This window comes from Hippoglossus stenolepis, chromosome 23 (genome assembly GCF_022539355.2).
Source record: "Hippoglossus stenolepis isolate QCI-W04-F060 chromosome 23, HSTE1.2, whole genome shotgun sequence".
NCBI lineage: Eukaryota > Metazoa > Chordata > Actinopteri > Pleuronectiformes > Pleuronectidae > Hippoglossus > Hippoglossus stenolepis.
The window spans coordinates 7,538,099-7,553,629 of NC_061505.1; the positions used below are offsets into that span (position 1 = coordinate 7,538,099).

The 15,531-nt window shown below is 45.9% G+C and overlaps 1 protein-coding gene across 8 annotated transcripts in view; it reads right to left on the reverse strand.

The window, feature by feature from the left end:
- LOC118102439 (adhesion G protein-coupled receptor L3) overlaps positions 1–15,531 on the reverse strand; it is a 202,458-nt gene that overhangs the window by 27,248 nt on the left and 159,679 nt on the right. For all 8 annotated transcript variants that reach the window (XM_035148603.2, XM_035148604.2, XM_035148615.2 and 5 more), the window contains 4 exons: positions 15,162–15,284; positions 13,299–13,504; positions 10,603–10,779; positions 1,888–2,097 (listed from right to left, as the gene is read on the reverse strand). In XM_035148603.2, the coding sequence (XP_035004494.1) occupies positions 1,888–2,097; positions 10,603–10,779; positions 13,299–13,504; positions 15,162–15,284 (716 nt within the window). The remainder of the gene's footprint in view (positions 1–1,887; positions 2,098–10,602; positions 10,780–13,298; positions 13,505–15,161; positions 15,285–15,531) is intronic.

A 15,531-nucleotide genomic window follows, 5' to 3' on the forward strand; every position in this document is an offset into this window, starting at 1 on the left:
TTGCCTGTAGTCACTGGCAGGAGATGGCTGCAGCTCATGCGCCCGTGCGGTCTTGTGTGTTTGCCCGGTAGCTGGCGTCCGCGAAAGAGAGATATGAATGAGGAAGGGAAGTCGACCGTCCAAAAGCCATTTGGAACTCACCGCATTGTGTACAACCGCCGGGTGCACACACACATAATATAGTTGCACCTCCTGAGCTGAGAGGTGCACACGGACGGGACGTGCAAACACTACGTCTGCGTGCGCCGGCTCGCTTTCCCAAAAAAATAATAAGATACAATACTTACATGGATTGATATAATTATTGGCACAGTTGAGCTTAACCACTGCATTTTGTCACCGAAATGGATCCAATTAAATATCTAAAAGGTTGAGTGGACATTAATTGCCGTCCAGGAGAGTGATCTTAGAGCCGGGCTGTGAATTACATCCATAAAATGTAATGGAAGGGAAAGGTGTAGGGCCAAAGCATTAGCTTTCACTTCACACGGAGGTAGCTCTGCTGCTAAAGTACGGCCTGTGAGTTTTGGTCCAGGTGCTTAAAGTGATATTTGAAAAAAAGCAAAACAACGACGTGTTTGGGGAAAACGTGAGGTTGAATAGAAGAGCTGCTCCGGCAACAGATTTGCAAACCGTGTGGGATAATACGACACAGAAAATGACAGGAAATAAACAACTCAAATTATTAAAAAAAAGACTATTAGGAATAAGATGTATTCCAGCGTGTGACCCCATTAGGAATTTATAGCCACAAGATCTTTTTTACTCTGAGCTCAGACACTAAATTTATCGTCACTCAACCTCCCCCCCACCGAGAGCAAAGCTAACTGTGTGCTCTGCCTCATTAGCAAGCAAAAATGGCACGATCGCAAAAAAAAAAAAGAAGCTGTAGGTGGAATAAAGCCCTCCGCCGTCCTGTACGCTTGTAATGGCGCCGCATTCGTCTGCGGTGCGAGTGCCAACGCTTGGCGATGACTGCGTGTTGACAGCGCGCCTCCACCTGCTACCACAGCTGAGCCCTCACAAGAAAGTAATGCAAACTATAATTATTATAGTAGAAGAAGAAGGTTTAAATCTTGAGCAGTTTAATCCAGATTAGGGAGCTCTGGGGTTAATGGATGACGTCATGTCAGTGAGTATGTGCGGTGTAAGAGTGATCCAGATATGTTGGCAGGTGTCAGTGTGAGATTAGGTTTTTTTTCTTCTGTGGAATCAGTGGAGGGAGCATTTGTCGAATAAAGAGATCCAAGTCCTCTCATTCAGTATTTTGAGGCAGGCAGGAGAGAAAAATGTTCAGGGCCGCTGGCGCTCGCTTGGACGTACCACTCATAGTGCAGCATGACACCAGAGGTTACATCTTCTCAAACAACTAAACAAAGAGGCTCTTAAATCTAAGGAAGAAGCGAACGGTTTTAAGTGGAGTGCCAACATGAACTAAAAACACAATTTTCACATTGGTGTCTTTTCTCGTGTTTGTTCTTTTAAAGTCACTGCATCGTTTAACACCTTCAAACGTATGAAATTACCTAATTGAACAGGTTTGAAGTGAACGTCTTGAGACTTCAAATGAACTTTACTTCATCATTTATCTCTATGGAAGCCAATAAGCTATGTCTATGTGCATATTTACCTCCGTCAGGGGGGTTTATGTGTTCTCCCAGACCATTTGTTCATTTGCTGGTTGGTTGATTTGCTTGTTTGTCGGCAGGATTACACAAGAACTACGGAGCACATGCACATCAGAGTCTAGAATTTGTTTCTTTTATCTCATTCTAAGGTTTCCCGCTGTTTCGCTGTACTTTGCGCAGCATCCTATTTGCAGTGGTGCTAAATAAATCAATACTTGGCAGTGGTGCAACATGTCTCCACCAGCAGCAGCTGTCTTACCGGCTGGTCGCCCCGGTTGATGCCCACCAGGAACAGGGACTCGGCGACGAACAGGCTGATGCACAGGTTCTTGTGGATGGTGTTGCGGTCGCTCTGGAGGCCCCGGAAGAAGCAGAAGGTGAAGAGGCTGACGAGCAGGCAGACCAGGGACAGGAGGATCCCCACCCAGGTGATGACGTCCAGGAGCATGTCGTGAACGGGGTCCGCGTGCTGCGAGAGGGCGAGAGACACAACGTCATCACGGCTTTGGAAATATATATTTTCTTTATTGCCGTGTCCCAAAGGAGATGATATCTGACTAGGCTGTAAGGAAAGGATAATATATGCACACCGTGTGCATAATGTGAAAAATACAAAACAATCAAAAAAAACAATCAATAGGAAAAAATGAAAAAGTGCCCATAAAGTTATATCTCCATTCCATCCCAGCAACAACCCTAAAGCTTTTATTTCCATTTGGGGTGTGAGAGAGATGGGGGGTAGTGAGTGCATTCAATAAAGCCCAACACGGCGAGCCACAGGTGGTGGATATGAATCATGAATTAGTTAGGCTGAATCAATCTAAAATGCTCCCCCCTATTGTTTCGTTTTGCTCGGGTGGCGGAGTAAAACAAAGTGAGCAGACCGGAAGGGCCACAGGTGTCTGAGGCCGTCGCAACACGAAACACAATCAGACCACAACACGCTCGATAACTTTCCCGGTTTGCCGTTTGATCATTTTGGGGTCTTCTCAAACCGCCGTTCAACCATCGCGGCTAGTTTTTTGGGTGCTAAAAAACCCTGCTTTTGCTGACATTACGTTTGTGGCTTTACAGGATGGGTGAGGATCAACAGTAATTCTGCCGCAGCCATGAAAAGGAAATTTACAACGGGCAGTAAAAGCCAAGTGCACGCAGGGAGACGTGAGGAAAGGCACATTGAAACAAAGATGTCTGCGGCAACATCGGAACTCACCGAGAGTAGAGAAAACACAGACATCCTCTAAACACTAAGTCAAAACCTAGTATGTAGCCGGAATGTGATGAAATCTGTTAATAGCATTTTCCTGATTGTCATTGTATTGCATATTGCATTCGGCAGAGTGTCGTCTGGTTTCATCCCTTTAGGTGTTTTCTCCTCTTACTCTCTCCGCTCACATATACACCATTTTATTACAGTGGAATTCCCAACAAAGCTGTTTTCATCTACATGTTTTTCTGCTTCTGCTCGAAGACAACGGAGCAAGTATGAAAAAAGTTAACTACAAGAAGTCACTTCCGAGCCTTTTCGAAAGCTGCTGCTCCGCACTGCAGTAATCTCAAATCTTTTTTAACCGCAACGCCATCCGACAACATCACCGTACGCATCAGTTAAAAAACTACCTTGCTGTGCCAACAAATGTTTTGAAATGGTATTTGAGCTCGGGGTCAGGTTTGGTCACGTTGCCTGAGTTATCTACTTTAGCTTTTCGAAATCGGATAATTGCCTGTTGAGTTCAGGTAACCCGGGCGGCACTTGGAAGAAGAAACATTCAAACTCTGCCACTGAAAGAGGTCGAGTGCAAAACATCCCGACATCATCTATTACATCCACTTCTAAATCGTTAATAGTTAAATAACAACCAGTTAAAAACCACTTCAGAGAAACACATTTGGAGCGTGATGGGTGGGTGTCGACATCTGACGTGGCTGTGGGGGGGGCTCGTCTGACAAGAAAGGCTGGAAACCTAAAATATTTAACATCGCACAAGCACACATTACTGGGAACAGATGTGCACATTCCCAGAGCGGTTCACTCTGACAGTTCTGCATCATGTGCCAGGACAGACACCAAAACATGTGATGTGCATGAAAAAAAAACAAAAAAAACCCTTCTATATGGAGATTAAACCCAGAGAGTGACATCTTGATTTATTAACTAAACATAATTACTGCAGCCAAACACTCTGGTCAGCGACTGAAGCTTCTCTAATTTCCCAAAGGAATCGTCCTCCTCTCTCGCTCAGCCCGCTGGGCCTTGATTTAAACAGTGGAAAGTGAAAGTGGAGGCGGGGTGTGGGTAATTTTAAAGAAATCTGCCAACCCTCCTTCCAGTTGACTGTCAGCCCCTGCCGGCGCTCGACGACTACATGGGTGGAACTTCAGAGTTTCGACACGACGACTACACCTGAATGTTAATGAGGATCAAACGGGGAGTTCTTTCGGCACAGACGGATGTCACCACTAGTTCCAAGGCGGACGGTTTATCACCATTGACAGGCGGTGAAAAAACCAGCACATGTGAAATCGAAGATATACTCCCCCTCAACGGTGTGTACGGCAAGCACCGACTGTGTGTGTGTGTTACCCTGCAGCCGTCCAGTACAGTTTGGCTGTTTGATATCAAAGGCTGTGTAATCAGTCTCGGCCTCCAGCAAAGTAATGCACGAGTCTGAGCTCCGGCGTCGGGCGAACTCCGAGAAAATATTTGCTTACGCCAGGAAATAATCCTGCAAAAGCATTCTGTATGTCGAGTGTGTCTTCTTTTTTTTTTTTAAAACAAGCACCTCTTTAAGTCGTGCTTCGACCACAGTCAGCAGGATTTCCTACGGGGGCAGGGAGAGAAGAGGAACGGCCATTTTTTTTCTTCCTCTCATCTCTCACCCTCACACACAGTCGGGTTACAGTGTGGAATCTCGGGAGATGAAGTATCGCACCAGAGCCTTGTTTAGTGGAACCCTCAGCTAACGCTCGCAGAGAGTGTGTGTGGGGGGGGAACAGATGCTGATCATTAAGGGGCTCTGGTACAATAACAGCCGCAGTGCTCCTCGAGTCTGGGGAAGGCGCTCTTTTGATTTTCCTGCCTGATGAGCCGTTGTGTATACGTTCGGAGGAGGGTGTGTGTGGTGGGGGTGGGTGGGCGAGATGTAATGTGGAGCAGACGTCTGTGTGTGTGTGTGTGTGTATATGCCAGTCTGCATGAAAGCAAAGCTGATTTCAGCCCCCTTATTTTCGACGAGTGCCTACGCGGTGGGTGGCAACAGATGCTGATGTTTGTGCGGCGCATGCGACAAGTGGGTCGGTTTTCAGTCCGCTGCACGACAGAGGTATCGATGCAGGTGGGTGGTGCGGTGGCCGCGGGCGCGGACCCTGAGGTCTAGCGAGGTGTGCGGTGGCTGCGGGCTCTATCCATCACAATCTCACCTTCAAATTGGAGAGGGGCCCAGGTCAGAGAGAAAGAGAGAGGCAACGGGAGGATGAAGAGACAGAGCTGTGGAAACAGAGCGAGGAGGGGAGGGGAGTGTATCTACACCTGGGTGATGGATTTACTGTGGCATGATGTCTTTGTTCTGGGAGGGCGGATGATGGCTGAGACGTCGCCGGCCCCAGCGTTTCTGCGGAGAAGTTTCCTTTCTGCTGGGAGTCGTGCCCAGACAGGAATGGCAAATGATGTGATCTGCAGAGCCCCTGCTCCTCACCTCACACCTGCAAACCTCCACGAGAGGAATCTGTGTAGGGGTCTCCGAAGTGGGCCGACATAATTTGCTCTGAAATTCACTCGCTCTGTTACGAGGGCCAGCCGAGTCACGCGGCATCCATGTTACTTAGCGGGGCGAGGTGTACACATTCGATTTGTCTTCCAATCTCTCTCTCACCTGCACTTCTCTCTTATTTCTTAAACACACATATTTTTCATTCCGCCGCTGCCTGTGGAGATTGGTTTTGCCACTCATCTGCTCACATATAGCACAGAATAAGGTTGCTGGGCCCCCGAGCAGAGAGTCGAGGAGGTGCAGGTGCGCGGCGGCGAGCGAGCACCGGGGCGATTCTTTGCCCACCCGTTTGAAACTGACATCAAATCATATGCACTTAATTAGCGTGACATCCGGTGTTTAGAGCCAGAACCTTCGGGATCAGGTCTGTAAAAAAAAAAAGCACATGAGGGTGAAGTGGCGAAGAGAGGAGAGCATCAATCGTTTATACCTCAAAGAACCGCCCTCAGCGTGGGGGCCATGAAGCCAATCCAATTAAAATGCATAAATCTCCCTATATGCCTCCAGAGCCGGGCCTTTGACTCAAGAAATACGGTCAGGCAGGGCAGACATTTGAGCTAAGGGGCAGTGGCCCGCCGCAGGGAGTCATGTGACAAGTTCACCTACGGTATGACCATGGATTTATGATCTGCATAAGGATGAGGAGCGGTGGTGGCGAGGGCGTATGAATCAGGCATCCGGGCAAATTCGCCACATTTCAAAAGGGCCGTGAGATAGATTCCCGCTTGTGTGGCGGCGGTGGTTGACATTCAGCACATATCCCAGACGTCAGACTGTTTTCCAAGCTGAGATAACTATGTCTAACATGCATTGCGGTTGCTATGGCAATTAACATGCTCTCTGTCTCCCCCGTCTGCACCTTAAACATATAAATAGATGTATCTTGAACATCAGCCCTGCTGTGTGTACAGTGCCGGGGCCGCGCTTATACAATATGTAACATCATAAAACACACAACCGACCTTGACTGTCCTTTCTCATCATAGTTACTGTCTGATGGTGCCAGCGTGGAGATGTGCGGTGAGGACAGTGATGGATGTTCCCCAAATATCACCCCCTCCATCATCCATCGGGATGTGCCACTGATTTATACGTACTGGTCTGTCGGGAATAGTGCCACTTACCAATAGCTCAATGCCTCCCTGGGGCCTATCTCAGCGCACATATCTGCTATGTAAATAATAGCCTGTAGGAGGAACCAGAGCAGGTCTATATTTCTTGAGCTGGGGCTTGTGCTTCAGCCCGTATATATATAAAAGAGCTCTTTCTTTCTCTTAATGCCCACTGGCTATCCTCACAAATGGCAGACTTAAATCCAGGAGAGGGGTTCAATAAGAAGCCGTAAGGGCTTGAATGGGCATGAGCCATTAGGGGAACCTTAAAAATGATGTCTAAAGCCGACCTTGATGGAATAGGGGTCTGTGGCGCATTTGTTGTGACATTCATTCGGCTCCTGGAACGAGCCCAAGCGACCCAGAAAGGCTCACGCAAACAAAGAGGCTGATCCGTGCATCAAAAACAAGTCAACATCGCCTCTATTAGCGAATAGAATTGAAGTAAAACGATCTAATTTTGAAATGTGCACCGGTGATATGGCTGAATCCTGCCTTTCGAACACCGCGTCGAGTGGAATGCACTTATTGCGGATCCCTTTTTTTTTTTACATCTTTGATTGCTTTCAAGTGTCTCCCGGCTCGGTGACAGGACATCTCGAGGTTAGAATCAACAGCAAAGTCACATCAAAAGAACACCCACTCTCACGCTGCTCCCTCAAAACACCCCGTTTGCGCTCATTCAGGGAAGACAAAAGAGACGTATAATCTCTCGCTGCAGCTGCCTGCCGCCGTCTGTGAGCACAGTCTTAATTTGTTTATGCGGCCAACGGCGCTCCTCTGCTCAGATTGCAGGATCAGTCAGAGGCATCGGCTCTCTCTCTCCGGCGAGATAGCTCAAAAATTAGCAAACAAAGGGCTCGAGTGGCGACACAGGCGGCACTCGATGCCCTTGTGATCGTCTAAGTGGCGGTTACCTGATCGCCTGCGTCTGACAGATACCCGCGCGAGTGGGCGCACTCCTGAGAAGTGGGAGGCTCGGTTTAGACGTTTGCCATTAATGAGTCCTCGCGAGTCCGTGGCTTTAAAACAGATTTCACGTCTGCTGATTCGGTTAGGGCCATTACATCAGAAACCGCCGAAGCTCTAAACATCTTTGGGTGCCGGCGCGCGGGAAATTTCCATCGACGTTTCGAACATCCACAATATGTGATTTAAAAATTATTCCGAGGAACTAATTGACTTCAGACGTAATTAATCCCGATGAGACACAGTCTGGAGTTTCTCCACTGATGAGTGTGTCTAATAATGTTACATATTCTCTGCACTGCATTCTACTTGAAGGGCTCCTTATGAATATGAATGTGTGGGCAATGTTTTTTTTTTACTTTGCCCACACTTACAATCAACGTCAGGTTGAGTGTGATTACTGATTAGGGCTTATTGTTAAGAAAGTTTATTAATGCACATACATTAGTTTTATAACAAATGTCAAAGTAGACAAAGTTCAGCCAGAAGTCATAAAGTCGATGTTAGGTAAACAAACTAAAGCCTGTAGAACATGTCGTCGGGTATGATTACACATAATTAATGTATAATTATTGTGATTTACCAACGAAGATGCATCACAGGTAAAACCACTTCTTCCAAACAAACTTTTTCACACAGTTGCCGGCCTCTTTTTCTTCTTCCTCTACCGGATGAGCGATGGAATACGAACGCACATTTGAATTTAAAAACTGGAGAGGCAGCAGCCGTGCGGCAACTTGAAATCACCGTCAAGGACAAAATGACAGCGTTTGGCAATGTCACATACGCAAGCGGGGACATTTTGCCTCTTCTAATTTGAGTGAAGTATGTGGCACTTTGAATGCAATCATAACTCGGCGGTGGAAATGTGACACTGCGAAGCGCGCGATACGGTCGACGGCCTATTAGGCAGAACGTAAAGATCTCGTAATATAACACCGTGATTATTCTAAACTACCGCGCACGTAATCGGTCGGGCTGCAAACCCCCCCCAACAAGATGAAAGATGGTGGTGATACTGTAGCGAGCCTCTGTCCTCCAAAGGAAAATTGTAATTACAGCCTGCCCATCTATTTTTTTTTCCCTCTCTTCCTGAGATGCCACTGAGAAATAAACAAGGTTAGAATATAATCTGCTGCTCTGAGGGTAATGAGTAATAACAAAGCAAAGCATGAGCTATGGTATGTTCTGTTGCCATGGATACAAAAAACATCAATTCATAAAATGTCTCTCTCTGCCTCTCTCCTGTTTGCACACGCACGTGCACGCACACGCACACACGCACACACACACACACACACACACACACTGTCCCTCCATTTAGTGCGTTCTGAGATACAACACAGTGACAGTTTGTCAAATAAAAAAAAAAGACTCTCATTTGGCGGCACCTTCCAACAAGCCGCCTTTTATAACAGCCAAGTCGAAACGATAAAGAATAAGAGGTGGCGGGGAAAGAAAAAAACAAACTAAAAAACGCTATCAGTCAGAACCGGGGTGTAACCGCCGTCCACTTTCCTCCAGTGAATGCCGAGCCACAAGCGAGCCAGGCTTTCCAAAATGTTAGGGGATCGGCTCGGCTGAAAGCGCCCCTTTTACTGCTTACTTTCTTTCTTCCTTGTATTTTTTTTTTTTTCTCTTTCGCTGCTCTGCTTTCATTGCGTGAAGGCTCCCATTCTTCGCCGCTCTCTCTCTATTCCAGACTTGGCGTCGGCCCCGCGGAGAGCTTAGTGGCTCTGAAAGTCATGCCGCCGAGTGACAAACAGTGGCCCCTCTTTAGCCGGGAGAAGTCATGTGTGCGTGTAGGGGAAGAACACATTTTAGAATTTTTTCGATTTTGTATACGGTTGTGTACATGATGAGCTATTATTTTGTTTTTATTATATATTTTCCCTCCCACTGACTCAGGAGTGGGGCTCTGGAGAGACAGCTGCCACGCCAGATATATAGAGAACTTCTCTGCCATGTCAGCAGAAAGCTCCTCAAAACTTCCTGCAACAGAAATAATGAAGTTGTCCGTCAGCGTCAGAACAACAGCACGGGCTTCTTTCCCTGACCGGTAATTCACTGACGTTGTGCTTCACTTCAACTTTGTAGATTTTTCCCCCCATTTCTCAACTCCTCACCCAGCTCCTTTCCATTCGTATTCTTCTTTTGAGAGCGCGGGCTGCCCACAGTCGTCACTCCACACAAACCTCGAGGCCAAATCACTTTCTTTCTTCCGCACAACCATCATTAGCACCTACTTATTAATCACCATCACACTTACTGTACTGTGCTTCTTTCACCTAGTTTCTGTTGCTGCCCTGAAGGCAAACAAAAACACATGGTGCACTGAGAGAAAACTGAAATGTGGGGATAGGATGTAAATGTTTTAATTTTTCCTTCCTTTGTAAGAATAAATAAATGAATAAATACACGCTTTTAATACAAGAAGCAGTTGGGACCAGGGCAGCCTAATTAAAATCGTAATGTTAGGATACAGGGTTTATTGGCTTGACTGTAAAATGTATTCCCACTTAATCCTTTATTAAATACAGTTAGGTTTGGCTCTAAACAACTTCCAGACACAAAGGTGTATGAATATTTAAGTTAAATCAAGCTCCAGAAATAAGTAAAAATACTATTTTGTATATTTGCACAGCTACAGTGGGTAAAATAAACCACTCTGTGTGTTAAATATAGAGCTTCTACTAGGAACCTTTAGCTTAGCTTAGTTAATGCTGAAGTCCAAGTGCTTACATATGTATGTAGAAAACTAAGAGATAGACAAATCTATATTTTCTTGTCAACCAGTCATTTGGAAAGTAGTTTTGAATTTTGCAAAGGTCATATATTATTTAAAAAAGTGATACATTTATGTGACAAATATACCTTCCAACACCTGGTAGTAAGAGCTTTCTACTGCCAGAAGGTGAAAAGCCATTTGCACACCACCAATTTAACATAAAAGAGGACGAAGGTGAAAAGAAGAAGAAGGGTCGAGTAGTTCCTCGTGATAATCAAATACTATTAGAGCAGGGTTTTTGATTAAAATGCTCATCTGTACTTGGAACGGACCGTGATGGATCACGCATTATCATTTCTCTTGACTGCATTTCTTAAATCGTCAAGTTGTCCTACCTTGACGTCCACATGAGCCATGAGGACGGCGAAGTTGGTCAGATGGGTACAGGAGCACGTGGTGTGGGTCCTGTTGGTGCCCAGCAAACGGCAGTCCTGCGTGGACCAGATGCCAGTCATGGTTCTCTTGGAGTAGCTCCAGAATGAACAGTTGGGGTTGAAGTTCTCCTTGGATTGCTGTGAAGAGAACAAAAATACACACAGATTAATCAGTGGAACCAAACAAAGAGGGGGAATTAAGACGAGAGAATCGCGGTGTCTCTTCACTTAGTGAAACACGGGGATGTGGGTTTAATCACACATTAGCTTCGTCCATTTTCTACCGTGCTTTGCCTCTAAAATAAACATCCTGCAAACCGGCTATTTCCCCCCCCAGTGCAATCCATGGCCATTCTACAGCGAGTAGCAGGTGGTTTTACTATCATACAGCATCAAGCGGCCGCATGCCTGTTTTTCCTTGTGTTTTTCTGACCTTGCTCTTTAACTTTCCCTGCGTGACAATGGCCCGCCCCACTGTTTAATGGGCACCACCTCTGTCTGCGCCGGGCTGCGGCCCTAACGACGAGCACGCCTCCCCGCTATCTCGCTCGCCATTTTCGGGGAAAAAAAAGTCATTCGCAACGCTGGGGTTGGGCAACACACGAGCACAGCGAACACATAACCGCTGATAAATAGATACATCAACAGCCTTTTTCCTCTTGTGCCCGATTTCTTTTTTTTGTAGTTTCGGAAAAAAAGAAGAAGAAGAAAAGTGCGCCCACTTGGTGGCTCGCAGCGTCCAAGGTTAACTGCGTCTGCTTCCTCATAAACACACGTGAGGAGCTGCAGTTCTTCATAGTTTCACACTTGCTCTGGGGTAATTAGTCTAATAAGGTTTATCCTCTGTGAATGTAAATTTGCCGCTGATTGAATTTACCCTTCACACACCCAAACCCTGTGTAAAAATACTCGGCAGCAAGGAGATAGGACGGAACCTCTGTCCCATTAATGGCTTTAATTGGTCCCATTAAGTGGTGAAGCAAGGAAGCGAAACAATAACTAGAGGACACATCGCCATCATCGTCCCAGAGGGCCGGTGATCCGGAGACACAAGGTTGAGAGGCGGGGACGTAACAGTAGTCAAGATTACTGCGGTTCTTTCCACCGAGGGCAAGTTAGAGTTGATTTGGATAATAACTAATAACTCTGATTGGTTCTGGAAGCCTAACACATCATATACAGTACTACATGAACTCAGGGCTGCATTCTTACAGCTACAATAAGAACTGTTGAGGTCAATTTATGCTGCCGTGGAGAGTCCCTGTGCCCGGGTGAAGTATGTAAGAAGTGCACCGTGGTTACATTTTCTTCCTCGTGCCTCGCTTGAACTTTTTGCTACACTGCCCCCCCCAACAATTTCCTGTGGTAATGCTCTGTTTCGTCCGTATCTGTAAGCTCTCAACAGTAGGGCTCCGTCCATTTCTGTATTCATATCAAATGTTGAGCATGAATAAGCCTTTAGGGCCAAATTTAAACAAAGAAAAAGATGATAAAATATACAAATACAAACACATATAAAAAGGATTTATCCCCTCAGAGAGGAATAAGAAAGAAATATATAGTTGCCCGCAGCCACAGCTAATCAGAGCGCTCACTTAATAACCCCTCTGACTGGTTTACCAGTTTACCAGAGAAGTGGGAGGTCTTGATTTGATGTAACCACTCAATAAACAGAATGTCAATTTTGCATCCAATGAAGTTTAACTTTAATCATGCTGATTTTGTGATTCACTGTGAAGCCCACAGTGTAAACAAAACATATTCTATATGTAAATGTGCATGTTTATGGCCCTTTACTATGATCGGCAGCACCTTCCCTTGATGCTCTCCGGTTTAATAAGTGGAAGGGGCCACGGTGTAGAAAACACACTTTTCCAAAAGGGCAGTGTTTTATTGAAATGACTCCAGCTGAGAAAGACAAGGGTATAAAAGAGTCGGTGCCCCAACGTTTGACCAACAGTAAAATGACTGAATCTACAGTCCAAATTACAAATTACACTTAAGGCAGGTGAGTCACGGCAATAACTACGCTGACATTGCCCCCTGACATTTTTTCAGCCATTTAATTTTGACGTCCAGGAGCTTTTTCTTCTCTCTATCCCTCCGTGCGCTGCCTCTGCCGCTGCTGCTTCCGACCAGCTCCCTCCTACACATGAGACCCCGCCGCAATTCTCCTATGGCTGTTCAACATCCCTGATAATCGCTGAGGGCGCTGTTTTGTAGACAAAACAGGGATATTTGGAGGGTAGCAGAGTGTGGAGAAGATAATGGAGTCAAGAGGGAGAAGTCGCGACTCCCACAATGACTAAGCGGCCTCCAGTGAAGCTCAGTAAGATTGCTATTTGTTCAGGAGATCAGGCTGCTATTTGTTCAAACTAATAAATGACAACATGCATCCCCGGCAACACCTTGCGAGCAATTTTGTTTTGCACGATTTAATTCTTCACACATTTCTTTGAACAAAACTTCCTCATTCTAACTCAATCTTCTCGCCTTGAGATGGGATTTGTGCATTTTTGTTGCGCCTCAGGGACAAAGGGAATCGTGATGGGTTGGTTCTATCGAGATAGTTTAAGAGAGAGAGGCACATTAAAGGCCGAGGGAGTAAGATCAAAGTATAAAAAACACAGAGGTCTCACACAGATGCAGAATATTACCTGGAGGTGCTTGATGGTGAAAATGACTGGGTCAGAGAGGTAGACTTTGTTGGAGTCCTTGTTGATGGCCGCCGTGATTACCGGCGAGTTGACGATGACGGAGTAGTTGGTCGCCAGGGCTTCGCTGCCCAACTTCATGCTGGCGTTCTCCGTTGAAAGGTAGATGCCGATGTGCTTGTACAGAACGAAGGCAATCCGAATCTCACCTGCAGGGGGACGAATGGAGAAAAGGTTCAGTCAGACTATACAATATGGCCAAAAGTGTGTGGACACCCTTATATTTTTTTCCGGAGAGAACGCATATGTCTGTTATTCAGGACTTTCCCTGACAGCCCCAGTTAGAAGGTCATGGACAATGTAACAGAGCCCATGTGAGAATACAGCAGGACAATGAAGTGAAGGTGTCTGACCTCCTGCTGCGCTCTTAGTACGTGAAATGTCCACGCTCAACTTCATCATCAGTTCACGTCTTAAAGCAGCTTCGATGACAACATGGTAGGTGGATGTCAGCAGCTCCCGGTGTGTGTTGAAGGTCATTAGAAGAATTTGATCGCATTCTACTGGTGTCGAATACAGAACCTCAGTGTTGGAAGGAATTGCAGGAACCTGTGGTAAAGGGTCTTCCTCAAGCTGTCACCACGAAGCTGTAAACACTCTATCGTGGAAAATATAACTGTATATTGTAGCTTCAAGGTTCCTTTATGTTTGGAATCACAAGTCCAACCTATAAGAAATAACGTGACAAGAATGTGTCTGTTTGGTTATTTCCCTTCTTCCATCCAAGCAGCCCAGATATATACTACTTATATGGCTTATAAATTGAACTGCTGAGCTTCGGCAACACTTGGGAAATTCTGTAAATAACAATACGGGAAACAATCCCTCAGCTGAAGTGTTGTTAACACAGGAATCAGAAAGTGTATATAGTAAAACTGTCAAAACAGAAACCAGTGTCAGGGCCGGCGGAAAAAAAAACGGGAAAAACAGGAGAAACCGTTGCTACATCAACAAACATTGATTTCAATTTAGTATTCAAAGAATGCGGTTACCACTTTTCTATTTGCGCCGACAAAAGCGAGCATTTTTCTTGTTAATAATTTCCTTCACGCTTTCTCTCTCCGCTACGCATCTCCTTCCCCTCCTGCTGTCTCACTTTGGAGCACTGATATGAAAGAAAGTTCCCTCCCGCCGTTCCTGAGATCACTCACTCAGATGAAAAGAAAACAATTGGGGGAGGGGGCTGGATGACGGTGGGGAAATATCCGCCCACCCTGCTTTAATGATCCGCCCGGGCACGGCTGGACGTGGACGGAGTCATCTCGTGGAGAGGCGGCGGGCACACTTGAGTCGATTCTGATTTGCATGCGCTGATAATAAAGTCTAAAAAAACGAGGGGGCGCGTTGTTCCTGAAGACGTATCCACGTATTGTGTCTAACTGCCTCAAATACAGTTTAGACGCAGCACTTGAACATAAATAGTTCTGCAGCCGGGGCCTTAAATAAAAGGTGGCAGAGCTATTCCTGTTCTTTACATGCAGCCCAACAAAAGGATTCGGGGCAGAGGTTTGAAAGCGATTCTCCGGCATGAGTAATGAAATTTCAACAACACCAGCGCGGCACCATTCAACAGTCACATCCAGAAGTGGGAAAGAGAGAAAAATAACAAAAGAGTATTTTGATTAATTACGGAGGATCACTTGAGCCGGGAAGTTTTTATTTTCCCAAGCAGTACAATAAAACAGGATTTCTTTCACAGTTGGTTTGTAAAATAACAGAAACTGTGTGTGAGGCCCGGTTACACTTCAAACCAACAATAAGGGACCAATAAAAAAAACCCAAACAAGATTTAAACAGACTTCTCACCGTTTCGCCCGTGCTGCTTCAGCGTGTTCGCAGAGAGGTGGATGGAGCTGCCTTGTCCTCCGGTTTGTGGGAACTTCAGATCAGGTAAATTTCCCTCTGTGCTCATCCTTGCAACCTCCAGCTCTGCAGATACACACACACACACACACACACACACACACACACACACACACACACACACACACACACACACACACACACACACACACACACACACACACACACACACACACACACACACAGGCATTTAGTGATCAATGTTATTTTCTATGATGCACAATCCAACATAAAAAGTGCAACCTATATCCTGAGGAATCTGCAAAAGTCTTGAATACGCATATTTGAATACACTCTCGCTGGATGAGATTCA